This window comes from Eublepharis macularius, chromosome 15 (assembly GCF_028583425.1).
Source record: "Eublepharis macularius isolate TG4126 chromosome 15, MPM_Emac_v1.0, whole genome shotgun sequence".
Lineage (NCBI taxonomy): Eukaryota > Metazoa > Chordata > Lepidosauria > Squamata > Eublepharidae > Eublepharis > Eublepharis macularius.
Window position 1 is genome coordinate 37,254,387 of NC_072804.1, and position 26,423 is coordinate 37,280,809.

At 47.4% G+C, this 26,423-nt stretch overlaps 2 protein-coding genes across 2 annotated transcripts in view; one reads left to right on the forward strand and one right to left on the reverse strand.

The window, feature by feature from the left end:
• The window catches only part of KPNA6 (karyopherin subunit alpha 6), a 33,047-nt gene extending 27,717 nt beyond the window's left edge, over positions 1-5,330 (reverse strand). The window contains exon 1 of the mRNA XM_054999151.1: positions 5,208-5,330. Coding sequence (XP_054855126.1) covers positions 5,208-5,211 — 4 coding nt within the window. The 5' untranslated portion in view covers positions 5,212-5,330. The remainder of the gene's footprint in view (positions 1-5,207) is intronic.
• Positions 5,331-21,939: 16,609 nt separating this feature from the next.
• On the forward strand, positions 21,940-25,664 carry TSSK3 (testis specific serine kinase 3). The gene is made up of 2 exons (XM_054999840.1): positions 21,940-22,111; positions 24,953-25,664. Exons 1-2 carry the CDS (start codon positions 21,940-21,942, stop codon positions 25,612-25,614), a joined length of 834 nt encoding a protein of 277 aa, XP_054855815.1. The 3' UTR covers positions 25,615-25,664.
• The last annotated feature ends 759 nt before the right edge of the window (positions 25,665-26,423 follow it).

Sequence of the window (26,423 nt, forward strand, 5' to 3'; positions counted from 1 at the left end):
AGAGAATTGTCCCCTTTCCCTGACAGCCACACCCCAACTGTGACCACCCTGGGCCTTGTATTATAACCGTGCCCGTGGTCTTTATTGTAGTTTTATAGTAGCCACATACTGTTAGAGGCGTCTGGATTTGGATTTGGTTTGTTAAATTCGTTTTTATGATGTTTTAACACATATTTTATGTTGTAAGCCGCCCTGAGCCTGTTCACAGGGAGGGTGCGGTATAAATCAAATTAATAAAATAAAATAGCCAGTCAATGAGCAGGACTGTACACGTGTGCTACAATTCCACAGGAATTCAGAACATGTTTCCATAACTGGAACTTTCTTTTTATAAAGAAAGTTTCCAGCCATTATACATGGGGGGGAAAAGAGGCTTGAAAGCATGTGGGCAACACCTACTAAAGTGTCCTATGCTCTCCTTAGTTTGGGGCCCCACCCCTTATGTGTCTTAAGTACCACAGCATGTGTTCCTAAACCCATGTGGGTGTGCGCACGCACGCACACACAGCCGATATCCCAATAACCCACGAGGGATCACTAGTCCTCTATATGATCTCTGCTAGCAAAGCCTTTATTCAGGCAATTCTTTTGGCATGCCTGATGCAGCAGTCACCCAGACAAGCTCACAACACGAGAGCATCCATGGAATGCATCACTTTGCTGACCAAGCCAGCATGCAAACAAGGGAAGAAAGGAAAAGCATTTTGCTATCTAGGAAGTCCAGCTATTGCTATAAATGGTCCTTTCATATGCGAGTCAAAGTGACCCTCCCCCAACATCAGAACAGGTGTCAGATGCCAAAGTCCTGACTCTGTGTCCTCTGCACCCCCCAACACAAGCAAGACACAGCAGTGAAGCCCAAGTAAGATACAGACAAGGCCCAACCACATCACATGTGACTGCACTACAAGTTATCGTGGGTGGTATCCATCACCAGGACAAACGCATTACAAATTCTTATAAACTAGGTATCCAGACAGCTGGAAACTTTCCAACCTTTCCATATCATCTAATGTGGGTGGGGCTTCGATAGACTCCATTAATATTTTGACTGCTGCATAATAGGAAGAGAAATGACAGACTAGAGGTAGATTAGACTAGATGATTAGACTAGAGGTAGCCCAGTCCCAGTGCAGTTTGGTTGGTTTTCCTCATTCCAACCAGATGCAGCAATTTGGGTTCTGACAAGTGTTAAGCAAGCAGAGCTTACTCCAACAGAAACACAAGGTGAAGAACCATTACCACCCCGTTTATTTTATGTATTTATTTAAAAATTTTATATTCCACATTTCCTCTGGGCTCAAGGCAGCTATGTTATGGTATTGCAGACCAATCAGGACTTTCAGGTGAGAACAGAAGGCTCTCTCTCTCTAGACTTTTCTTGGGTATGGTTAGAACTGTCACAGAGGAACCATACCAAGCTTTCTCTGTGTATTCCAACAAGACCTCCCTCCCAAGTCCCAACTGCAGAGCTGGTATTCCCAGTAGTATGGGGGACAAAACTAACCTACAGGATTGTGATCAGTTATAAAGCTGCTGCCAAGTTGGTCCATTGCAGAAAAAACAAAGTCTTGTGGCATCACTGATTTATTGGGAATTATGACATTACAAAAGTTTGCTAATCTTTTAAGATGTGAGAAGACTGCAATTTCACAGCTGTTACAAGTATCATTAGAAGATTGTGTGAAGCGTTTTATAAAACATAAAACACTTCACACAAAAGATATTGAAGCAGACAAGATTCCACAATGCTCACAGGTAGCAAAGTGCTTTTTCAAGACATAGACAAGCAGACAACAGCAGAGTCCAGTTTAGATGCTGCATCATAGAATCTAGCCTCATGTCCATGATACAGCCAGTCGTACCCGGATGTACAGCATAGCAAACCCAAGGACAGATTTGCCTTCTTAAGAGCTATTCAATAGCTTAAGGCTTTACCTAAAAGTACAAGACAAACTTCAGGCTTGTAATTTGTTGGACAATTGCACCATTCCAAGATAACTCTTGGGTACTTTCAAGGCAACCAAGGTAGAGAATTCGAGGTCCTCTCCCTTCCTTGCAACAATGCACAGAAGCTGAGAGTATTATGCATTTATTTGGTATTTTCCACAGTAGCATAATCATATCAAGAACAGCCAAAATATCTCAATGGACACAAGCGTTTGAGTTCCTAAGAAATCAGACTGGGGGTTGAGTGCCCTCCTCAAAGGAAGAGGACAAAGTTGTTCCAAGGCATGATGTTCAAGCCTAAAGCCTTTATGTCCCCCTTGTTTGTTCTTGACATCCAGGCTGATGAAGAGGTCTGGTGGGTCTGAAAACTTGCACACTTTTTTATTTTGGTTTGTTCTAAATAAAAGGTATTACAATACTGTGTTTGGAATTCTGCAGGCCACCAATATGACTTTTTTAAAAAAATAAAAAAAACTGTAGATCATCTTTGCAAGTTACAAGCCCATTCATTCCCAAACTATTTCCCAATAGAAATTTAATTCCACAAAGTATACTGATGGATACTGGATCTAGCAGCAACTACTGACCATGAATCTTCTATAAATGTGAGTTTGGCACCTAGGAATATTATTTTCTCCTCAACTCTTGTAGAAGAAATAGTTTCAGGTGTTATCCCACCTGCCAGTGAGAGCTAACACATCTCAGTGAGAAAGGTGGACTACAAATAATGTTAATCTGTGGGGTGCCTCAAGTAAGAATAGAGGATCCCACATACAAAAATGCAACACAACAAAAATCCACCCATGAAAACCTCAAGAGCTTAAAAAGCTGCAACTTTAATTTGTTTTTGCCTCTGCTTCTGATGCACCCACCAGTTCAGATTCCCCCACCCCCTGCAGTGGTCAAGAACGTCTGAACTTTCACTCACAGGCTTGTAAACCAGCATTGCAGCAAAAAAGGGCCTCTTCCTAGCATACCAATTGTATTACTAGATGACTAAAGAATTTTATACTAGACATAGCAACTCTTTCACCCTTTGGTCCCATGGACCCTTCAACTATTTAGACAAAAAGTTCTCTTCAGAAAACCAAAAGTATCAAAGAGTTGGAATGCTGGGTAGATTTACCCAACTTTCTTTTAAATAAATGGGCAAAGGTAACCATCGGCCACATTAAGAAGATGGACTGGGACTCTGCAACCTCCTTTTCACACTCCAAGATTAGTCTTGCTGTGTGCAAACAGAAGTTCAGGTGGTGTCTCAGAAAAGATCACAAACACGTCACACTGCATATTCTTGAAAAAGTCCTACAAGACTTCATTATGCATCTAAGTTCGTAGAATAAACAAGCATCAGAGAAATCAGTCACTGCTCAGTCAAAGGTGTTCACAGCAATCAGGTGGGATACTGCCAGTGAGTAAGACATAAAGCCCACATCCTCCAGGAAATTATACAAAACTAAAAAGTTTTGCCCGGGGCGGGGGGTTGCAGGTGGTTAATAAGCAGTAATTGGAGTAACTGTTACCATCAAATACTGACTTGCACTTACTCTTTTCTTAGCCACGTGTTTCCTATATAAATAAAACACGTGTGTAACATGAGGATGGATGTACTAAAGCAGAGTTACCCATTCACTCAGATGATTAGAACTACAGTCAAACAGATAAATCCTTTCAGCCTCAGACCCAGAAGCATTTCCCACCTTCACACTGGCAGAACTGTACTCTACACAAATAGTAATTTAAAAGGATTACATGGGTTTGGGAACCCAAAGATTATGGTTGTTACCACCTCCCTACATCAAGTCTGTTACAGATGATAAAAAGCCACTTGCCTGGTCACCTATGGCAAGTAAGAACAGCCTCAAAAAGGCCAGGCAGGGAAGACTCTTAAAAATCAGCAACACTGGTGGAGCTCCCTCAGTGTACCCCAAATATCTAACAAAGTTTGTGTATGAGAAGATGAGCTAGTAAACATACTTGTGGGCTAATAATTTTTGTACATGCTTGCAGTGCCATTTTACAGAGTAGTAAAACAAGCTATTTTCAGACTAAACATAATTATTCCTAAAGCACAAATGAGGACAACCCCATGTAATCCACCATTTCTGCACCAGTACTCATGGGCCACCCAATTTCACTATCACTGCAGGAGCAAAAAACTGCAACAAACAAAAATACTCAGAAGAGACTTTGAGAGCTGAGGCAGTGCCTATTAAGGAGTAGAGCATGTGCTTCACACCCAGAAAGCCCCTGCTTTCAATCCCAGCCAAACAGCAAGGGCTCTGGAGAATGACAGCAAGTCAAAATAAACAGCGGCACACTTACACTGTGTAACCCGTCTTGGATCTCAGTGAGAAAGGCAGACTATAAATTAATAATAATATGAATAATAGGTAAGGCGATGACCTACTCCTAACACTGTTTACATTACCCCATGGGAACATCCCCTCACACACCCCACATCGTGGACAAAATAACCTAGAGTTATCCAGCAATATTAATTAATAATGACACTATTAATACTAGTATCATTAATGCTAATTATTAATACTAACATAGCACACACGCTAGAATACAATGACTTTGTTCACCGCTCTCAGTAGGGCACTAATTTGTCTAGAAGAGCGGTATATAAGCAGTTATTATTATTAACTTTTTTAAAAGCCACTGGCGTTAATACGGTCAAAACTCTTCTTCCTCACTCCAGAGAGTTTCCCAAGAGGCGAGTAACCGGGAATGAAAGGGGGCTGGGCCTGGAGAATTGCCCGGAATCCTGAACGACATGTGAGAACACACAGACCCAGGCACCAAGCGACAGCGCAAGGAGAAGGGAGCAGCCCATCCCTCTTCTACGCTGCTTGTCGAGGAGGAAGAGCAAACAAACTCCCCACACAAAGGCAGGCAATGTTGCCAGGGCCGACGGGAGGCCAATGAATTTCGCAGCCCACCAGCCCCCAAGGGCCAGCGAGGCTCACGGGGATGGGTGGGGCAGCCAGAGGGGCGGGGGTGGGGAGAAGCTCCGTCCCCACAGACGCGCCCAGCCCGTCGGCCCCATTTCGTGCCTGCCGCAAAGCGGACAGCTCAGGGAGGCGGAAGCTGAAGGAAGCCCCCTCCGGTAGCCTCGACAAGCCTCGTAACGGAGAGACCCAGCGGCGCCTCACCGGGAGGGCCTCGCCAGAGTCACCTCAGGCAAGGGAAGGGGGTGGCGAAACGTCTCACACGACGGGGAAGGGGCGGCTCTAGACCTCGCCACTCACCCATGCCTGCGAGTCTCTCGCTCGCGGACCGTCCCGGCGGCGACGACAATATGGCGGGCAGAGAGATGCAGGCCAATGAGCCAAGCGGCCTGAGGGGGGGGGTTCAAGAGGAAGCCGACGGCAGCCGAAGGGGGACAGAACGCCTCGGCGAACCGGGACGCCCGCGGCTGTGCGTCAGCCACGCCCCCTTCTTAAAGAGGGCAAGCGTTGGAGGGAGGCGGGGCTTGGCAGTGACGCCGGCGAGATTCAGAGAGTGGGCGGGGCGGCCGGAAGGGGAGGCAGTGCAAGAAGTCCTAGAAGAGTGGCGCGTGGTTAGACTCTCAGTGTTGTATAAATATGTCTGTTACACCCTCACTGTCTCTCCCTGTATGTGGGTGTGTATAGATAAATAGACACACCCCACTTTATTCCCCCATTTTATGAAAGCAACCCTGCCAAGTGTGTTGAGCAAAGAGAGACAAGGTGGGGCAATGCCATCCAGTGGCCTTCCACAGCAGGGTGGAGATTCAAAGCTGCCTCTCCCGAAATGTCTGCCCACCCACAAATGTCTGCAAATCCTGATTTTATTGTATTATTTCTTGAATGTCCTGGCAATTAATTGTCTTGACCAACACTATGATTCTCAGTGAGTACAGTAGACTAGAAATAGCATAAATAAAAATAAATTTAAATAAATAATCATGACTTGACATACTACACCACATTGGGTATCTATATAGGAGTGTGAACCAGTGTGCAAAGCCCATGAAAGAGCAATGCTTATATGTCCCTGTCACCAACTAAACTATCCCACCACTTAGGATGGCTGGTCTAGAACTGACCAGAGCCCAGCCTTCTCCATCATGGCTCTGGCTCTGTAGAATGGGCTCCCTGAAGAGATGAGGTGGGGCCCACCCCTTGGACATCTTCAGAAGTCCCTGCAAGTCTTGCTTGTCTGCCAGGGCTTTTGAAGGGGTATAAATGGCAGGCATTTTTAAGAGGGGAGGGAGAGAATGCAGATCTCTATTTTATTTTGGTTTTAATTGGAAATGTTTTTTTAAACTATTATAGTAAACCACTTTGAACTACATGGAAAGGTAGGGTATACACCAGGTCTCTTTAACCTCCCAGTGGCGGGGGGGGACGGGACCTAGCACTTTTGTGGGCATTCTCACTTTTGCTCCTGGCAGGTGCAATGACATCACTTCCAGATGTGACATCATGATACTCAGCAGGAGTGCACCCACTATATGTTGACCCAAGAGGTTTCTTGCTTCCCAGGCCTGTTGTCTGGGGCCTTTACCCCTCCGCCGGCCAGATGAGTGGTAGGTGGCAGAGGCTGGGAGCAGGGGATCCCCTGTCCGCACCAGGGGACTGGCAGCACAGGAGTGTATTAAGTTGTAAGCTTTAGGTGACAATGGTGTTCTGTTGTTGCATTCCACAGGGTTGTCCTGTAGTAGGCCTATTCGGGTTGCCATGCTGGTCTTCTTTACGTGCTCCTTTACTATACCAGGAGGGCACTGTAATCCTAACCATGCTTTTTGTAAATCCTCCAGGTGAGAGTCTCTGACTGAAGGATAACAGCAACTGCAACTGTGACACAGTGCTTGACTGCAGACTATGGATATTTTCCTATGTCCAGGTAGGGTTGCCAGCTACAAACTGAGAAATTCCTGGAGGGTGGGGTTTGAGGAGGGGAAGGACCTCAGTTGAGTGTAAAGCCATAGTGCCCACCATCTAAAGCAGCCATTTTCTCCAAGACAACTGATCTCTGTCATCTGGAAAGCAATTATAATTCTGGGAGATCTCCAGCTACCGTATGGATGTTGGGAAGTCTATATGGTAGCTGGAGGTATGTCTGGCAGTCAGTGAGGTTTTAATATAAGGTGCTGCTTTGAGCGGCAAGCAATTCCTCACAGACAGCCCCCCATTTGAAACATCTTTTTCCAAACAATGGTCCACCTAGGGTTGCCAGGTCCCTTGACTCCCCTGGCAGGAGATTGAGAGCCTTGCACCTACCTCGCTGTGCCCCCGGGTCCTGGTTTTGTGCATGTGTGCTCTCGGCTTGCACGATGATGTAACTTCCGGGAAGTGATGTCATTGCACGGGGTCAAAGGGCGGCTAGGAGTGCCCCTGTGGGCTGGATTGGCCTGCTGTGGAACACGATTTGGACTGAAACAGGCCTGCTGAAGGGCGCGTTTCAGACCGAATTGGACTACTGTGGAGGCAGGAGTGCCATGTCACCTGGGGCATGCCACACCACCCGGGGGGGGGGGGGTGCCTGGGGAGCATGCCTCCCACTGGCCAAGTAAGTGGGCACAGGGGGGAAGAGTGGGAGCAGGGGATCCCCCACCCCAGGGGAGGGAATGGCATGCCTAGGCCCACCCCACAGACACACAAAGCTGGGATCCAAGCACTGCAACAGACTTTGCCCCTACACGCACTCTGATAATAGTACTTATGTCCATTACACCATCTTGGGCTCATCCATTTGCACATCATCCAATTTAATATATGCCATCACATGCTATCATATGCCAACAGTGCCTTTTCACTATCTGCGTTGGATAAACACAGAATCAATGAACACAAATCTGATATAAAAACATCACAACACTCAGAAACCAGTAAGAGAATATGTTAATCTTCCTGGACATAATGTTGCAGATCTGAGTCACTGTTCTATCCCCCACTCCCCACCGAAGAAATTTTTTAAAAGAATATGCAATGCAAAGGGAATAAACTCACAAATGAAATAAACTCACAAATGAATTTTCTGTCATTCTGGATTAAACAAACTGAAACTTGGATTTCCTCACTCAAAAGTGAGGAACTCAAAAGGATCTACTTCTTAGAAACTTCAATAGATTATTCTCAACATATGTCAGACCATCATAACCCTTCTCTTTTTGAAAACATCTTCCTTAATTATTGTTGTTTTCCTTACTTGATTGCAGCTTCTCAAACCGTCTGGCCCCACTGCAGGTGATGAAGAAGGAAAGCAAAGGCAGGAGGAGCTCCTCAGAAATTGAGTTAAATTTCACCATTCATTTTTAAGTTTTATGTCTTAAAAGATAGCAGAACTTATTAATGTTTATATCAAAGTTGTGTTGACCTAGGGGTTCGGCAGATGCAGCTGAAGGTAGAACAAAGAATGCATCAGCTGGATGCTGTTCAACCCATTAACCAAAACTCTCCCCCAGTAGAAAACTTACAGTGCGATCCTAAGCAGAGTTACTCCAGTCTAAGCCCTAGACTGGAGTAACTCTGCTTAGAATTCCACTGTAGGCATAGAGAGAGGCTCTCAACCCTTCCCTTCCCCTGCAATAGTAGAGTTCAACTTGAAGTGAACTTTTAACACAGGGAAGCCTTTATTTAAACACCCAACCTAATTAAAAAGTTCTGGAAAACTCAAAAGCTTGCAAGCAGTTTTGTAGTCATAAGTGTGACTTATTCTGACTCCAGGTATAGAAGGGCCATTTTAAGATTCAGAAATGGTGGGAAGAGACAACTCTACATACTCAGAGATACTCTGAACATTTTACAAGTTATAGTTATATATGGGGTGCACAATAGGACCTATAGTAGTCTTAGGGCTTTTGGTTGATGGTCACTGCCAAAGAGTGAATAACACTGATATTAGGAGATAGGTATATGTGTAAATTTACATATATGTATCTATACAAATACACAGCAGACTTAATGCCTTCTTTTTGTTACTTGTAAATAAATGACTGACAAAACAGGGACCAAGATAAAACTTTGCTTAAATGTTTAACAAAATGTTTAACTCCTTCTCTTTCCTGGAAAATCCCTCAAATTAGTCCTTCATGCTAAGGATCTAGGACCTGATTTAATGCACTCTTTAGCCCTTTGATTCATTAATTTGATTCATTCATTCGTCATGTGTTTTTAGATCTGTGCCTGCTGTGACATATGTAGGCATCAAAGGGAGATTAAAATTGGAGCTCAGAAGCATGTTGGAATCAGCAGTATTATATATAAAAATCCCAAGAAATCATTCAATCCATAGATAGCTTAGGAACACCCAGTCATTTATTTTTTAAAATTTATTTTATTTACTTTCTCTATAGCCAGCCTTTATCACTGAGACTCAAGGAAGATTACTCTCTCTGTATATATATTTAGAAGGGTGTAATCTTGTTTAGGAAGGTAAAGGGCCCTGGACTCCAATGCAAAGGATGTGCATGGTAGCATGCAAATTGAGCCTCAATTGTATGCTGTTATATTGGATTCCAGGGCCCTTTACCTTCCTAAACAAGATTACTCCCTTCTAAATCCACTAAATAGTCTGACTTTATCTAGATATTTATATCCTATTTTCCTCTCTTTCCAGTGGGGACCCAAAGTGGCACATAATGCTGTCCCACCTCCATTTTATCCTCCCAACAACCCTGTGAGGTAGTTTAGGCTAAGTATATGTGACTGACTCAAAGTCACCCAGCAAACTTCCATGGCAGAGTGGGGACCTGAACCTGGCTCTCAAGATCCTAATTTGGCAATCTAACCCATCTATCATGCTGTCTGTCAATGGACTTAGAAAGGTATAACACTGCTAAGGGTGGCTGTACAGTTCCTGAATTAAATCCCACCTTCGTCATGTATCCATTGACTTTAAGTTCAAAGTTAATGGTCACTGACTGATTCCTTCAGCTGCAATATGAACATGATAATAGCATGTGATTCCCCCCTTAAAAAGTACCTCTCTTCCCCTCCCAGATGGCAAAGCGGCATGGCCACTGCTAAATTATAAAGGAGAGCCACCTTGGTGGCCCTATTGAAGGCAGAATGGCAGAGAATAAATTTTGTAAACTGACCTTCTGCATCGTTCTAGGAGCACAGAGAAGAGGGCTGTACCCTCTGAAACACCCAAGGGAACACAAGTGGCCAATGGACCACCAAAGAGAGTCCTGAGACCCCCTTAACGATGATCACTTGAGACTCAGTGTGGTGTAGTGGTTAGAGTGTTAGACTGGGATCTGGGAGAACCACGTTCGAATCCCCACTCTGCCCTGAAGTTTCCTAAGTGACCTTGGGCTGTTCACATATACTCAGCCTAGCCTACCTCACAGGGTTATTGCGGGGATACAGTGGAGGAGAAGAGAACAATGGAAGCCACCTTGGGTTCCTTTTGGGGAGAAAGGTGGGGTATAAATACAATAAGTAAATAAATGAATAAATCATGTACCATTTTGCCCAGAGTTTATTCAGATTATGTATGCACCTGAAAGTGTATCACACTCTGTAAAGCTCAAATAAAACACCCTCCAGAAGGCTCAGGCTGTGTTAATGTCTTAAAGGGTGAGTTACTTACATAGAAACCACGCATTCCCTTCAAATCCTGACTTTTCAGGGGATGAGCAGCAACAAGGGAAATGCACTTCGCACATGGACAGTCATACACCCCTATTACTTACATGTCCCAGGGCTGAGGCCTGGGTTCGTATTCTGAGGCTCCCTCCCCTTCATGTGTTGCTCTGGCCTCCTGCTTATTTCCACTGCCTGCAGAGCAAGGAGGGGCCGCAGCAGACAGACACGAAGCAGAACTCCAGGAAGGACCCCCCCACAGAAACATTTTAAGGTGTCCTTTTATTAAAATGTGCGTCACTGTTCTGTGTGGCTTGGTTTGCTGTTGTTCAGCTGTCAGTGTGTTTCCTGGGACAGCCGCTGTGGCCTCAGCACTTGAGCCCGACCTGGGGGAGACTTCAGGTGGTTCGTGGCCTGTGGCTCCCACCCATGGCAATGTAGACGTCAATGGGAACGTTGGGCAGGGTCAGGCAGTGGCACCCTGGACATCTTCGCAGCTGCCTGCCCAAAAAGAGAGAGGGGACAGAGAAAAAAGTTATCCCCGTGTTTCTTTGGCACCTTGATTGGGCCAATCCACACATACTATGGGAAGGAATTCATGTTCCCTTTCTTGCAGAGGTGAATTTCTGAACTTTATCATTACAGACACAAGTTCAACATACAGAGGCAGCTAGTCCATGCAAGCCACCAAGTTGACCTCAGGCACAAACCTTGTGCAACTCCTATTTATTCAAGGGAATGGCTTCCCAGGGTACTGTGCCTGAAATTAGTTCCCTACTCACTGAGTGCAGGAAGAGAAGAAAACCAAAGGTGCAGTGGGAAAATATTTCATATATGACTGTAGATCCTTATCACAGTGGGAACATGTAGAGATGGCTGCCTTACACATCCCCCAACAAAGTACTACATGAAACATGTAGGGATGCACCTTTGGTTTTCTCCTTGGTTTGGGCAGGGGGCATGGCACAGTGGTAGCCTCTGCTTGGCATGCAGAAGGTCCCAGGTTCAGTTGCCAGCATCTCCAGTTAAAAGGACCGGGCAGTCGGTGATGTGAAAGACCTCTGACTGAGCCCCTGGAGAGCTGCTGCCAGCCTAAGTAGACAGTGCTGATCGTGATGGACCAACAGTCTGATTCAGTATATGTCAGCTCCACAAGTGTTCTTTTCTTGGACTCTGTATTGGTGCGGCCTCCTTCTTCTGTTCTTTGCTCAACAAGTAATTAAATTGCGAGATTCCCTATCAGAGGAAGCCACAAGGGCAGAGAAGGGGATTAGACAGATTCCTTGGAGGAGAGGGTCTTTTGCTAGCTACACTAGCCATGATCACTCCATAGGCAGAAGTAGTGATTCTCTGAATCCCAGAGTTAGGAGGCAACATCAGCAGACAGCCTTGGCCTCTATGCCCTGTTTGCGCCCCCCCCCCCCCACCCATGGCAACTGGTTGGCCACTGTGTGAAACAGGATACTGGTCTAGATGGACCATTGGTAAGTTCCAATAGGGCTCTTTTTATATTCTGATGGAAAAGAGGGTGACCGGAATATCTGGAACTTCCAATTAAAATGTCCTAAAGGTTCTCAAGGCAGATCCATTGTAAAGACAGTACATCTAGTAGGACTTTCTCAGCATCTCAAGGGCTGCCTAGAGGACTTATAGCACCCCAGCCCAAGTGTGGGAGCCCCCTGCTCTAAACTGGCAAAGTGCAGTGGTGAAAGATGTTTTTTAAAAGACACGCAGATTCTAGAAATGTAAATTTAAAAGCTAGAACTATTTATTATAAGTCTGTTATCTTTCAAAGCATATTATAAACATTATTTGGGGAAGAGATGTGAATTCAAAATCTCCTTCCTAACAATAATTTCCTTAGCCATCTTAGCACCCAGTGAGTTAACTAGTTCTTGCATAGCATCATTCACTCCTCCACTCTCCAAGTTCCAGCTTCATTCAGGCTAAGCATTTCTTGCTGGCTTTGCTCTCAGACTGTAGGGCTTGTGTTTGACCAGAAATAATTTGGTCCTGAATTACCACTGGAAGATTCAGCAGTAAATTGCTGCCGTTTCTCCATGGATGTGGGGAAGAGATAGGGGCAACAGGTCTGGAGATGAATGCTACTCTTTCTGGCCACCATTTTCATGTTCGCTAACTCAACGTAAGGAGCTGCATGTTAGCCCGTGGAGCTTGTGGCTGTAAAGCTAAAATGAGCTCAGTATAGAGCCATATAAAGCATTTATTAAAAAGAAAATGAGATGTTAAGATCTATGGAAGGAGTAGGTGGGATTCATGAAGGGAATGGCAGGGAAAGATTGCTATGGGACATTGTGGATTATTCATCGGTCTGCCAGTTTTCAGTAAAGTTAGGCTGTGTGTTTTCAAGTTATGCTCATGGGCATTCTTATACTGGCTCTTATGTATATTTCTGGCTCTGACATTGATGCAGTTCGGCCCTTTAAGGGTAAAAGATTGTTGACTGCTCCCGTGACGGCATCCATTTTGTGCCCAGAATAGAAGAGCAGGCGTTCTGCTTGCTCCAAGCATGGTCCTTACCTTGTTGCAGTGCGCTCAGGGGCAACTGGCTCCTGGGTATCAGAGGCAGTCGCCAGGCTGGGAGAATCTCCTGCCTCTATGGGAAATCTCCGAGTTTGTGGGGTCTCTTGGGAGCTCATGTCCGAGCCCCAGACCTGTCTGATAAAGAGGAGAACGATGAGTTGGACTCCCCCTTGTTGAGTTCCACATCAGACTTAGGTCGTGCCCTAATTAAAGAATACCTAGCAGAGTGCACAAAGCTGGCAGGGATAGGCTGTACAATAAGGTGGGCAGGGCAGGAAATGCAGAAACGCTCTCCCTGGAGATCTCCTGGCTTTGCAACTGATCTTCAGGCTACAGACATCAGTTCTCCTGGAGAAAATGGCTGCTTTGGAGGGTGGACTTTATGCTGTTATACCTTGCTTACATCTCTCCCCTCTTCAAACTCTGCCCTCTCCAGTCTTCATCCTTCAAATCTCCCTGAATTTCTCAACCCAGAATTGGCAACATTAGGGAAGTAGATGAAGCGCAACCGCATCTACAGCATGTCCAGGGCTTTTTTTCCTGGGAAAAGAGGTGGTGGAACTCAGGACCGCACAATGATGTCACTTTGGGTCAGCTGGAACAAGGTGGGAGTTTTTAAAAGTTTAAATCGCCCTTAGCAAAAATGGTCAAATGGCTGGTGGCCCCACCCCCTGATCTCCAGACTGAGGGGAGTTTAGATTGCCCTCTCCACCACTGAAGTGGCGCGGAGGGCAAACTAAACTATTAGATATTGAGCCTTGTGCTCAAGTGATTTCAGCCAGGCAGTGGTTTCAGCTCATGAGAATAACTTTATTGTAAGAGAACTCTGTTGTGGCTCTTGGAGGAGCCATATATATACACCTCAAACTACACCCTCTTTCAGTAACCCCCCAATAAGAACACAGGCACTACGATCCTTCATTTGCATGCACTGAACAAAAGGCAACGTGTTTACAAGGCAGCAATTGGCTCATAACCCAGAGTAACAATTGGCTGCTGCTAACACTAATTCTCAATAGGACTGGATACCCGAGGAGCCCTGTTTTATTCGAAGCTAGCCCAATATATAACACCCCTCCCCCCCTAAGATTGGGACACCCAGCTGCACACATAGTCCCCCAGGTAAGCCGGCAGCTGGCGAGCCCTCTGGGATCTGTGCAAACCTTCTGTGCTTGGGGTTCCCGCGACTGGACCCCCAATGTCCGTTGTTGGCTCTGATGCAGGGGTGGAAGGGTCTGCCTCAGCTGCATCCGTGGTATTTGACACTGCTGGCAGGCTTCTGCAGTCCTCCAGTGGCCAGTCCCTGTGGTTCTCTGCCACCGTGGCTGGTTCAGATCTCGACTCCATGGAGCGAGGGGGAAAGTCCCTGTCGTGTTCCTGCTCCCGTGGCGGCCATCGTTGCCGTAGTTGGTCAATGTGCTGGCGGTAAGTCTTGCCAGTGGAGTCGGCCACCTCGTAGGAAACTGGCTCTGTGGTCCTGGTGACAGTTGCGGGGAACCAGACTGGCCCATTCCCGAAATTCCTGGCATAGACATGGTCACCCGGCTGGAACACCCTGGGCAGGTCTGACGCTCCTGTCTCCCGCTTCGTGTCTGGTGCAAAGTCCAGATGAAGCCAATCCAAGAGGGTGATCAGCCTTCACCCCATTAGCAGCTCTGTGGGACTCCTGCCTGTTGTGGAGTGCGGAGGGATGTGCTGCCACAGAAGGAGTTCTGTCAGCCGCTGGCTGAAGTCCCCGCACCTGAGCTTGCGCAGCGAGTCCTTCGCGGATCTCACCATGTGTTCTGCTTGCCCGTTAGTGGAGGGATGGAAGGGCGCCGATGTGCCATGCCAGATGGCATTGTTGTCCAGGAACGTCTGGAACTCCCGCAAAGTGAACTGGGTGGCGTTGTCTGACACGATAGTGTCCGGTAATCCATGAGTGGCAATTAAACACTGCAGAGCGCGAATGACAGTCTCCGATGTCATGGCCGACACAGGGATTACTTCCAGCCACTTGGAGTATGAGTCCAAGACAACCCAGAAGGTGTGTCCTTGGAAGGGCCTGGCAAAGTCTATGTAGAGTCACGACCATGCTGTATGCATTGTCTCCCAGGCTTGTGCCGGCGCCTGCGGCATGTTGGGGTGGGCTTCCTGGCAAGGCTGGCATGTCCAGACCCATCTTTCCACTTCAGCGTCCATCCCTGGCCACCACACATAGCTGTGGGCCAGGGCCTTCATCTTCACAATTCCTGGGTGTCCAACATGCAGTGCCTCAAGTACCCACTGGCGCAGCTTGGGGGGAACGACGACTCTGCTTCCCCAAAGTAGGCACCCTTTGTGCACCGACAGTTCATGTTGGCAGTAGCTGTATGGCTGGAACTCTGGTTCTGCTCTGCCGGCCGGCCGGCCATCCTTTCCACACCCAGTTGAGGACCAGGGAAATGATGCTCTCCGTCCTTGGCGGAGAGTGCCGCAATGTCCAATGCTAGGAGGGGTGGCCGAGGCAGGTCTTCTATCTGCATGACCCCATGTGCAAGGGAGGGGTCAGCGGTGGGTTCTGGCAATGGCAGGCAGTTGAGAGTGTCGGCATGCCCAATAGCCTTCCCATGCTTGTAGGACATCTGGTAGTCATAGGCCGACAGGAATACTGACCAGCACAGCAGCCGGGGCAACATTACCTGCAGTGTTTGCCGATCCATCACAAAGAGGCCAAGGAGGGGTTTGTGGTCGGTCACGATCTTGAACGGGCATGCGTAGACATAGTCATAGAATTTCTTAACTCCCGTGACCAGTGCAAGGGCCTCTTTGTTGATCTGCACATAGGTCCTCTTGGCCCGCAACAGGGATTGTGAAAAGTAGGCAATAGGAGCCTCCCGCCCGTCTGGCATCCGGCGGCTTAGTACTGCGCCGAATCCGTATGGTGAAGGCTGGTGAGGATGAGCGGCTTGCGTTCATCGAAGTGCGTTAACACGGCGTTGGATGACAGTAGTTCTTTGACTGCTGTGAACACATGGGCATGCTTGCAGTCCCAAGTCGATTTGGCGTTCTTCTCCAGGAGTCACTGTAAGGGCTCCGCAAGTGACGCCTGGTGCGGTATGAATGCATGGTAAAAGTTCAGGAGCCCTAAGAACACCTGTAACTCCTTCTTGGAGCAAGGCAGCGGTGCGTTGGAAATTGCTCACACCTTGCTGTCTGTCGGATGGATGCCATCGGCATCGATGAGGAAACTGAGGAACTCCACTCATGGAACGCCAAACTAGCACTTCTCCTTCACTTTGAGCGGGGCATCCTGGAAGCGTTGCAGCACTTCGCGGAGGCAGCTGGCGAGCTTGGCTGGGGAAGATCCCGTGATCAGAACATCATCAAAATATGGAATGATGCCCAGAATTCCCCGCAGCAACCCCTCCATGAGCCCCTGGAAAATGCCTGGGGCTACACTAACCCCAAACAGGAGCCTCTTGACCTTGAACACCGTGGTGTGTCACAATAGTTTGAGCTTCCACGGTAGCTTCATCTACGGGGAGCGGCTGGCATGTTTGCGCTAAGTCAATTTTTGCAAATGTCTGTCCTCCTGCTAAGGATGCCAGGAGGTGGCTGACGACTGGCACTGGATATGCATGTTGCTGCAGCACCTTGTTGATTGTGCACTTGTAGTCTGCACAAATTCGCACATCCCCGTTGGCCTTGATGGGCATGATGATCGGTGTCTCCCAGTGAGCATGCAACACGGGCTCGAGGACTCCTTGGGCGATCAGGTGTTCTAACTCCTCAACTATGCGTGGTTTGAGAGCGAAGGGGACCCGGCTTGCTATAAGGCAGATTGGCAATACTGTTGGATTGAGGTCAAAGGAGATGGGGGGCCCCTTATAGCAGCCTAATAAGCCATCGAACATGGTGGGAAACTCCTCGCAAACTGCGCCTATGTCTGGTTGGTTGACTTGTTGGACCTCGGTGACTTGGATGCCTAACGCCTCAAACCAATCGAGTCCCAGTAAACTCGTAAGGCGCCCCTGGACTATGACCAAGCAGAGGGGCCCATGAAACTGTTTATAGCTGACCACGACTCGGCTGACCCCGACCACTGGAACTCGCCATCCCTGGAAGTCTGTCAGGATGAGGTCACATGGCTCTGGTGTGAGCCTTTCTCTGCTGGCCGCCAGGAACGTGACAGGAGGTGTGCAGACGGTGGTGGAGAGCTTCCCTTCTTGGGTGTTCAGCAGGCTTGAGCAATGTGGCCCTTTTTCTTGCATGCCTGGCATTCTGCATTGCAGAACGTGCAATACCTTCTCTCGTGGTTTCCCCCACAACTGGCACATGGGGGACCCCTATATGGTTGCTGCTCAGAGCGTCTGGACCAGTTGGCTTGTGTTTGGTGGACCTCCTCATCCTCCTTGATGTCACTCTCGAGGCTCTCGTGGTGTACTTGTTCTGCCTTTTGGGGCAGGATCGGGCTTCGTGATTGTCGCACGTCCTTGGTGGACTGCTCTGCTGCTTCTGCTGCTACCGCCTCCTTGAGAGCCTCTTTAAACGTGAGTTTCTTCTTCACGAACAGTTGCTGCTGCTGCAGCTTCTTGTCTCACAGGCCACATACCAGTCGGTCCCAGAGCGCTGTCTCGAGGTCTGTGAAGTTACATTGTCGTGCCGCCTGTCGGAGGGCTGTGACAAAGTTGTTCACTGACTCGCCTTGGGCTTGGTCTGTCTTGTAGAAGGCATGCCAGCTGGCGATTTTAGACAGTTGTGGTGAGAAGTGGCCTCGGAGCTTGTTTTTTATCATGCTGAACACCGTTGTCTGGAGCTGTGCGGGAGCCACCAGCGCCCGGGTGATATCAAACGTGGACCGTCCACAGACACTGAAGAATGTAACTCTTTGCAACTCCGTCTCCTCTAGCTTGTTTGCTTCGAGGTAGACCTCAAACCTTGTGATGTAGGTCTCCCAGTCCTCAGAGGCTGAGCCGAATGGCTTGAAGCGGCCCGCAGCAGCCATAGTGTATGTGCTCTGGGCGGAGGAAGGAGTGAGTGCTGACCCAGCTGAGATGACAATTCCTTGCCGGTGCGTACTGCAGCTCTGTGGCGTGGGGCTGCTTACCCACATGAAGTGATTTTGCTCTTATCACTCTGGCTGCGGGGCTGCATACCTGCCTTACATCCCACCTTCGTTGCCAGTATTAGATATTGAGCCTTGTGCTCAAGGGATTTCAGCCAGGCAGTGGTTTCCGCTCATGAGAGTAACTTTATTGCAAGAGAACTCGGTTGTGGCTCCTGGAGGAGGCATATATATACATCTCAAATTACACCCCCTTTCAGTAACCCCCCAATAAGAACACAGGCACTACGATCCTTCATTTGCATGCACTGAACAAAAGGTAACATGTTTACAAGGCAGCAGTTGGCTCATAACCCAGAGGAACGATTGGCTGCTGCTAACCCTAATTTTCATTCGGATTGGATACCCGAGAAGCCCTGTTTTACTCAAAGCTAGCCCAATACATAACACCTCCCCTCTGTCTGGAGATCAGGGGGCAAGGCCACTGGTCATGTGACCATTTTCAAGAGATTCTGGAACTCCGTTCCACCGCATTCCCGCTGAAAAAAAGCCCTGAGCATGTCTATATTCCTGATTGTAGATGGCTAAAAGTCAGTGGACACCCTGTCCAACCTCTCTCTCACCCCATCTCCACTGAAATGACAGACGCCTACATTTACAAAGAGCCTTTCTTGCCCCAACCTTGCCCTTTCCCTTCTCACCCCAGTAACACTATCACCTTTTCCTTATTTTACTAGATATGTTTCTTCAACATAGGCTTGCCAGTTCTTGGTTGAGAAATTCCTGTAGATTTGGGGGTGCTGCCTGGGGAGGGACTTCAGCAGGGCACAACACCATCAAGTTCACCCGTCAAAGTAGCCGTTTTCTCCAGGAGAACTGATCTCTGTTGTCTGGACAGAAGTTGTCACTCAGAGAAATCTCCAGGTCCCACCTGGAGGTTCGGAACATTACTTTAACAGCTTCACTTCGCCAGCAGGAGAAGCTTTTTCTGGTATGAAGAGAAGCATTAGGAAAAGCTTCAGAACACCTAGCACAGAGAAGCCGGAGGGAATCTCAAAATGGCAACATCCCCCCCTACGCAGGTGTGGTGTCCACCTCAGAGGCACGTGCCCATTTGAGAACAGGGCCCAGGCATTCCAAAGAAGTTCAAGGCATAGGGACAAGCAGCCTGGATCAAGCCAAACCCTCCTACGAGATGCAACATGCTCAGCTCATCTTCCAGACGCTTGCTCTCCCTAGCTGTACCTATCAAAGGCGTCGGAGTCCTCCCTAGAGTCAACTGGGCAGCTTGAAAGGGCCTATCACAAAGGGCAGGCTCAGACAGAGCCTGGAGGGAGGCAGCAATGAGGCAGCATTGTGACCCGGAACGGCAGCGCTTGCATCACAATACCTGGCCCTGTCTTCTCTGTACTCCTGGCCTCTAAGACTGGGGAACCCTCACTGGAGAGTTCCATCCAGCCTGGTCCTTCTCCAGCCGTGTGAATACAAACCTGAGAGTTGCTTCTCCCTCTTCCCAAGTGTCCCCCAATTGCAGCCCCCTCCCTCTCTCTCTGTGCTGTATTAGATGAAGAGAGACCTCATCTGCATCCTGGAGAACCTAGACAGGCACCCAAATGGGGCAGGGAGCAAGCAAAAGGGAGTTCAGGAGGACATTGATTTGTATGTTGACACCCAGTTCTGCCTTCAGCCCTTCCCTATACCACCACTGGTATCGCTAATCATCCTCAGGTAAGAGCATTGGGTTGACATCACCTGAAATGTTAACATGGTATCTCCAGTGGTAAATTCCTAGCCATTTCCCTTCAAGTAGCTCTCTCTCCTCCTCCTCCCATTGCTCTCAAGTTACTGCTCTTCCTCAACCACAGTGTGGTTGAAGTGATATGAGAAAGTCTGGCCTTATTTTTGTCTACGTTTGTGTACGTCCTTATGAAGAAGCCCAAGAGACTGGATTCCATGAATCTGTTCTTTTAACAGCAGCATTTTGCACAAGCCCATGCACACTTCTTCCACTGATGCAAAAGGTGGCTTGTAGCAATAGAAGGTTCCTTGGACCAGAGGAAATCACCACTGTTCAGCAGAACAGATCTATGGAGTTCAACCTGGTACCTTGCAGAAGGCCTGGCAGATATTGTGGATGCAAATAGTGTAGGAGTGTTTAGAAACACCCTGTAATAAATCAGAAGTCGGGGCCAGATGGACATGACAAAACCATTCATCAGAATGGCTGCTGCTGAACATGCAGGGAGAAGAACTGGTCTTCTAGACTGGAAATTTAGATGCCAATATTTAACACAGGGCATGGAGACAGCTGGCCAAAAGAATTTTAAAATGTGTGTTTGTCTTCAGATTCCAAGACATGGATTAACAACTGTTCTCACTTTAAAACACCATGGCTGCTGGCTGCATGCCCAGTGTCCAAAGTTGCCACTTCAGATTCACCAAGCTGCAGGGGTCACCTACTATTTCTGATTCCAAACGGCTATCAAACAAAATTGTTCTTCTTTATTGCTCCTAAACAAGTACTTGCTTCACTTTCTTATGTAAAAAAAAACTAGGGAAATTGTGATAAAAATTCATACCATCACGAATGAAGCGTAGCTTGGCTGCTTCAGCTGGTGGGCAATGATTTTAACACAAAAGAAAATGTTGTTTTACTGATTGTAGAGTTAACAGCCATAAGATGGCCTGTAACCGCCAGCTTTCTAAAAGGATTGGAAGTTTAATACATGGAAGCAGACCTTAGGCTTGATATGACCTTAAAAGCACATCTTCTACTGATATCCACTTTAACAAGAGTGATTTCTAATTCTTACTTTAAGGCATCTGTCTGACGTATGAGACGGTTGTGCAAGGGACCTGTCATTCTCACCCCCACCGCTAAAACAGTCCTTGTGCTATTATTGGCAAAGCTACACCGCTTCATTCTGAATCTGATGCCCCTTATTTGGGAGATTTTGTCCTGTCCGGCATAAATCCAATCCATTTGATTTTCAACAACTATCGAAAAATAACCAGCTGTCATTCCAGCCACAACCCCTGGTTTTATATCTCCTACTATTCCTTCAGAGAGCTCAAAGCATTTTTAGTGTCGGAGGTAGGTTAAGCTGAAAGATGGTGAACAAGCAAACCACATGTTGAGCTTCAAAGCTGAGCAGGGATTCGAACCAGGGTTTTCCCGATGCCCCACTCTGGCCGTACCGCAATGCCAGCCCTCTTTGGACTTTCTCTTCCAACTATGCAGAACAGATTAGTGACCCATCCTGATTCTATTCCACAGTCACAAATTCCTTGGGAATGACCTCACTCAATAAGAAAGGGGTGGAGGGACTCTGAATACTTACTCTTAAGACTTGCCCGACGTAGCTAGACCCAAACCCTGCCACGCAGCCTCAAGCCAGCATTCCATGGTGGGGGTGAAAACCAGAAACTTAACCATCCATGTTCAACACTAAGAACTAGCAGGGCTACCTACACTACACGCTATAGTAATCTCTTACCCAAGGCCACACTGCTATAGGCCTCTTGGCAGGTTAACCCATCACCCCCCGGAGGGCACTGTTGAGATGCAAGCACAGGACCAGATTTTTGTCCTTTGGAGGAGTATGAAGGGCCTCTTCTCATTGGTGCAAACCCACTACCTCTACCCCATGGCCTTCGGGTAACACAAGGTTGCATCACAATGAAGGCTCAAAGTTTTAAGATGTCCAACCTCAGTTTTACCCCTCATCAAAGGACCTTGGGTCTAGGCAGGAAAAATGATCTAGCGTCCCGGGCTGCTATCCATGCAGACCCTGGTCTGGAAGGAGAAGGACAGCGATGTATTTGTACTCTGTGATGACATGATGCCCTGAGAGGATGACTGATGAGCAGGTTAAAAACACGATGGAGGAGTTCCTTCTCTCCCATGGTTACCAGATGGGCAAAACCATTGGAGAAGGGACATATTCAAAGGTCAAAGAGGCTTTTTCGAAGAAACATCAACGAAAAGTGGCCGTGAAAATTATAGACAAAAAGGGAGGACCAGAAGGTAAGAAGCAGGAGAAGAGTTGAGGGTAAGCTCAGTAGGCAGGTGATCTGGCTGACGCCTACCTAGGAACATACCCCTCCAGTATGTTTCCAGATTTTTCTGGGGAATGCTTCTGCTGCAAAAATGGCTTCGTTGATTAATGCAGATAAGTACTTTTGCAAATAAACCCTTTCTAGAAAGAGGTTGGATTGCCCCTGCAGAGATGCCTGACTAGTCTACAGTTTTTTCCATCCAACTATTTACTTCCAGGTTGCTGAGAAAATTTCCTTTTTGTTGATTGTGCAGACTCCCCCCCCCCCCCCAAAGCACATAGTCTTGGCCATGGATTCTTCTCGTACACACACAAATAACTTTTGCCAGTGGCAGGTGGCTACTACTATATTTAAGGAGTTCTACAACAATTTGAGGCAGCTTGATTCTCTTTGTCGGGAAACATGGAGGGGGCTTTAATTACTATTTTCCTGCACAAGAGTTGTTTTTGCATGAGTATTTAAATGACTCAACCATATGGGGTGCCACCACTGCACACATTCCATTGATAGAATTATTTGTGGTAAAGACCACCCAGCCAGCACTTACCCACATAGTGGGGATTCATGTATAAGCTTGCCTAGTAATGAATCCATTACAGGACATCTATGCCAGATGTTGTTAGCACCAGCGTCTGCCAAGATTGAATTCATGGATATTTGAGGGGCACCCTTAGTTTTGTTCCCAACTGGGCATGATTTCTAACAGACCTCCTCCACTGCCTGAGTCAGGGCTACTCCTTCTGATTTCAGCAGCTGTGGAAGGTGAGGGTGGAACAAAATTCATAGGCCAGTTCAAAGACCTATTCCGGGTCATATTGAGATTAAAATGACAAGATGCCATGCCTTTTAAAAAATACTCCTTTATAGCACATAAACTTAAGAAATTGAAAGGTGACAAAAGAGCCAGTTTAGTGTAGTGGTTATGAGCGTGGGACTCTAATCTGGAGAACTGGATTTGATTCCACTTGAAGCCAGCTGGGTGACCTTGGGTCAATCACAGCTTCTAGGAGCTCTCTCAGCCCCACCCACCTCACAGGGTGATTGTTGTTGTGGGGATAATGATAACATACTTTGTAAACCGCTCTGAGTGGGTGTTAAGTCATCCTGAAGGGCGGTATATAAATTGAATATTGTTATTATGGTTACTACTACTACTACTACGGAGGACAAGCATCTTGTGATAGCTTGACAGATTCTTCAGCTCCTGAAAACATCATCAATTCAGATTTTACTACAGTATGTGGTTAGATTTGCCACATTGAATCTTAAGGCAGCAATCTTAATACTTTCCTCCATTGACTAAAATGCGATTGCTGAGCAGACTTGCCTAGGGTTGCTCCCTAAGTCTCTCAGCTTCAGTTTCTAGGTTCACAACGGCCAGTGTTTTCTGCCTGCTGGATTGTTCCTCAACAGGAAGGCCCCAAGTCACATCAGATCTCCTGAATTTTCTAATACCATCTTTTGAAATCTGGTCAACAGTCTTTGCTCTTGCCATCAAGGCAGATCTATGACAGCAAGGAACAAAGCTTTTTCTTGAGGTAGCACATCTCACAAGAGGCAAGCAAAAGAAATTCTCTGCTGAGCTTTCACAAAAGGTTGTAAAATCTTCCTTGCTAAACTGCTTTTTAAATATATAAATCTAGGTGGTGTGATGTGCTAGAGGGGAAGGGAAGGTGCTTTTATTAGAATACTAAAAGCTATTTTTACATATACTTTAAAAACACTGATTGTTGGTCTTGCTTGCACCTATTAGATTTGAACTTGACCAATGGTGTTAGCCCTTTACGCCCAGGAAAGGCTTATAAATCCCTCCATACTTAAGCTGCCAGTTAACTGCAGTTTTGCTTGTCTTTCTCACTGCCATCTCTTCCCTCCACCCCTCATTCCGCATCACTTGGACTGGCTTATTGCCACTCCCATGGGGAGGAGGCCCCATGGTTTAATCCAATCTCATCAGATCCTGGAAAGTTAAGCAGGGTCAATACTAGGATGGGAGATTACCAAGAAAGGCTCTGGAGAGGAAAGCAATGGCAACCCACCACAGCTCCTCACTTGCCCTGAAAACCCGAGGTGGGATCACCATAGATTAGTTGCAACTAGAGGGCACACACCCACTCATACTCCAATGTTTTCTGTAGGAGTCCGCAAAGCCATAGACATATGCTGTAGCACAGTGGTTAAGTGGTTCAGCTGCGAATCAGCACTCTGCTGGTTCGAATCCCACTACTGCCATGAGCTCAGTAGGTGGCCTTGGGTAAGCCACTCCTCTCAGCCCCAGTTCCCCAGCTGTATTGTGGGAACAATAACACTAACTTGTTCGCTGCTCTGGGTGAGGCATTGATCTGTCTAGAAAAGCAGTATATAAGCACAGTTATTAAAAAAAGCCACAGCAGCCCCTGCAAGAGGCAAGGCCATAGGATAGGAACTTGTGCATTGGATATGATGGCTCCGCCCAATGTTAGATCAAAGGGTGGGCTTCTCCAGCCCTGCACTACTCCATGGTACTTCCAGTTCATGAACACAACAGCAGAAACCATGCAGCTCCTCCTGGAACAGACTACTTTGTAAGTAAAGTGGGTCATGACTATGGGAATCACTGAGTGGTTCTACTAATCATGAGTCATGAACTTTCCCAACACACGAGTCAAAGCCTCCCAATAATCATGATTGCCCTAGGAAATACAAGGTGGGACTAGGAACTCTCCTTTAGCCAAATGATTATCTACTGATGTACCTTGGTCTTCAGCTACCCTCTTTTGCACCAATCAGAATTATCTCCTTATGACAACTCTGCCATTTTCCTTCCCAGAATTTATCGAGAGATTCCTTCCCAGGGAGCTCCAGATTGTCAAGCGCTTGGATCATAAGAACATCATCCGTGTGTACGAGATGCTGGAGTCATCCGATGGGAAAATCTACCTGGTGATGGAGCTGGCAGAAGACGGGGATGTCTTTGACTGTGTCCTGCAAGGTGGGCCGCTGCCTGAGAGCCGAGCAAAAGCCCTCTTCTGCCAGCTGGTCGAGGCGATCCGCTACTGCCACAGTTGTGGGGTGGCGCACCGTGACCTGAAGTGTGAGAACGCCCTCTTGCAGGGCTTTGACCTGAAACTGACGGACTTTGGATTTGCTAAGCTGCTCCCCAAGAACCGCAAGGAGCTGAGCCAGACGTTTTGTGGAAGCACCGCCTACGCCGCCCCTGAAGTGCTGCAGGGCGTTCCACACGATAGCAGGAAGGGTGACATTTGGAGCATGGGTGTGGTCCTCTACGTCATGCTCTGTGCCAACCTGCCCTTTGATGACACCGACATCCCTAAGATGCTTTGCCACCAGCAGAAAGGTGTTTCCATCCCTGGCCACTTGGGGATTTCTGAGGAATGCCAGGACCTTCTCAAAAGCCTCTTGGAGCCAGACATGATCCTGAGACCGTCCATCGAAGAAGTAACTTGGCACCCATGGTTAGCAAACCCCTGAGAAAGAGGACCATGTCCAAAACTCTCCCCAAATAAAAGGGGACAGGCTGTTTCCAATACGCTCACATATATTTTAATGTTATGCTCAATTTTGTTGTCTATCCTTACCCCAACCTTGATTCGTATTTGGAGAGGGGGGAGAGGAAAAGGGGGGGGTGGATTGGCACACTTCCCCTTAGATCAACAATTAGATTCACTTGCTGTAATAAGAACTGGCCTACAGAAACCCTGGAAACTGAACCCAGGGCCACCAAATAGAAAAGAAGGTAGTCCTCTGTAACCCTGCTAACTTGCCAAAGGCAAACACCTTCAACCTTCTTTCCCAAGGCTGTATCTAAGGAATAGCAACACAAAATTAAAAGGGAGTGTATGGTGAACAACAGAAGGGTGCAGTTGCCTCCTCCACAACTGTCCTTTACAGGTATCTTGGGGGGTGGGGGTGGGAGTTACACTGCTGGTCTTGCTTCTGGTACAGAAAATCTTCCTTTATCCCATGAGCTTCTGTAATATTCTCTGGTTGGAGAAAGGGACATGCACAGAGAGACTCGCAAAACCTTGTCCTCAGAATTATGGGTTCAGGGTCCCCCAGAGTAGCACAACATGCCTGCCAGGGTTGCTGGTGCCAAGCAATGGCCAAGAATTGCTTAGACCTGATAATGTGCACTTTTGCTCACTGAGATCCAGAGTGGGAATCCGTTAGTAGCTGGAGAGAAAGGGATACTTCAAGGAAATCCCTCAAGCAGCCAGGTGGACCCCCCATCACCTCAACTTTACTTCTTTTAATCCTAAACCCCACAGAGCCTGTCTGGA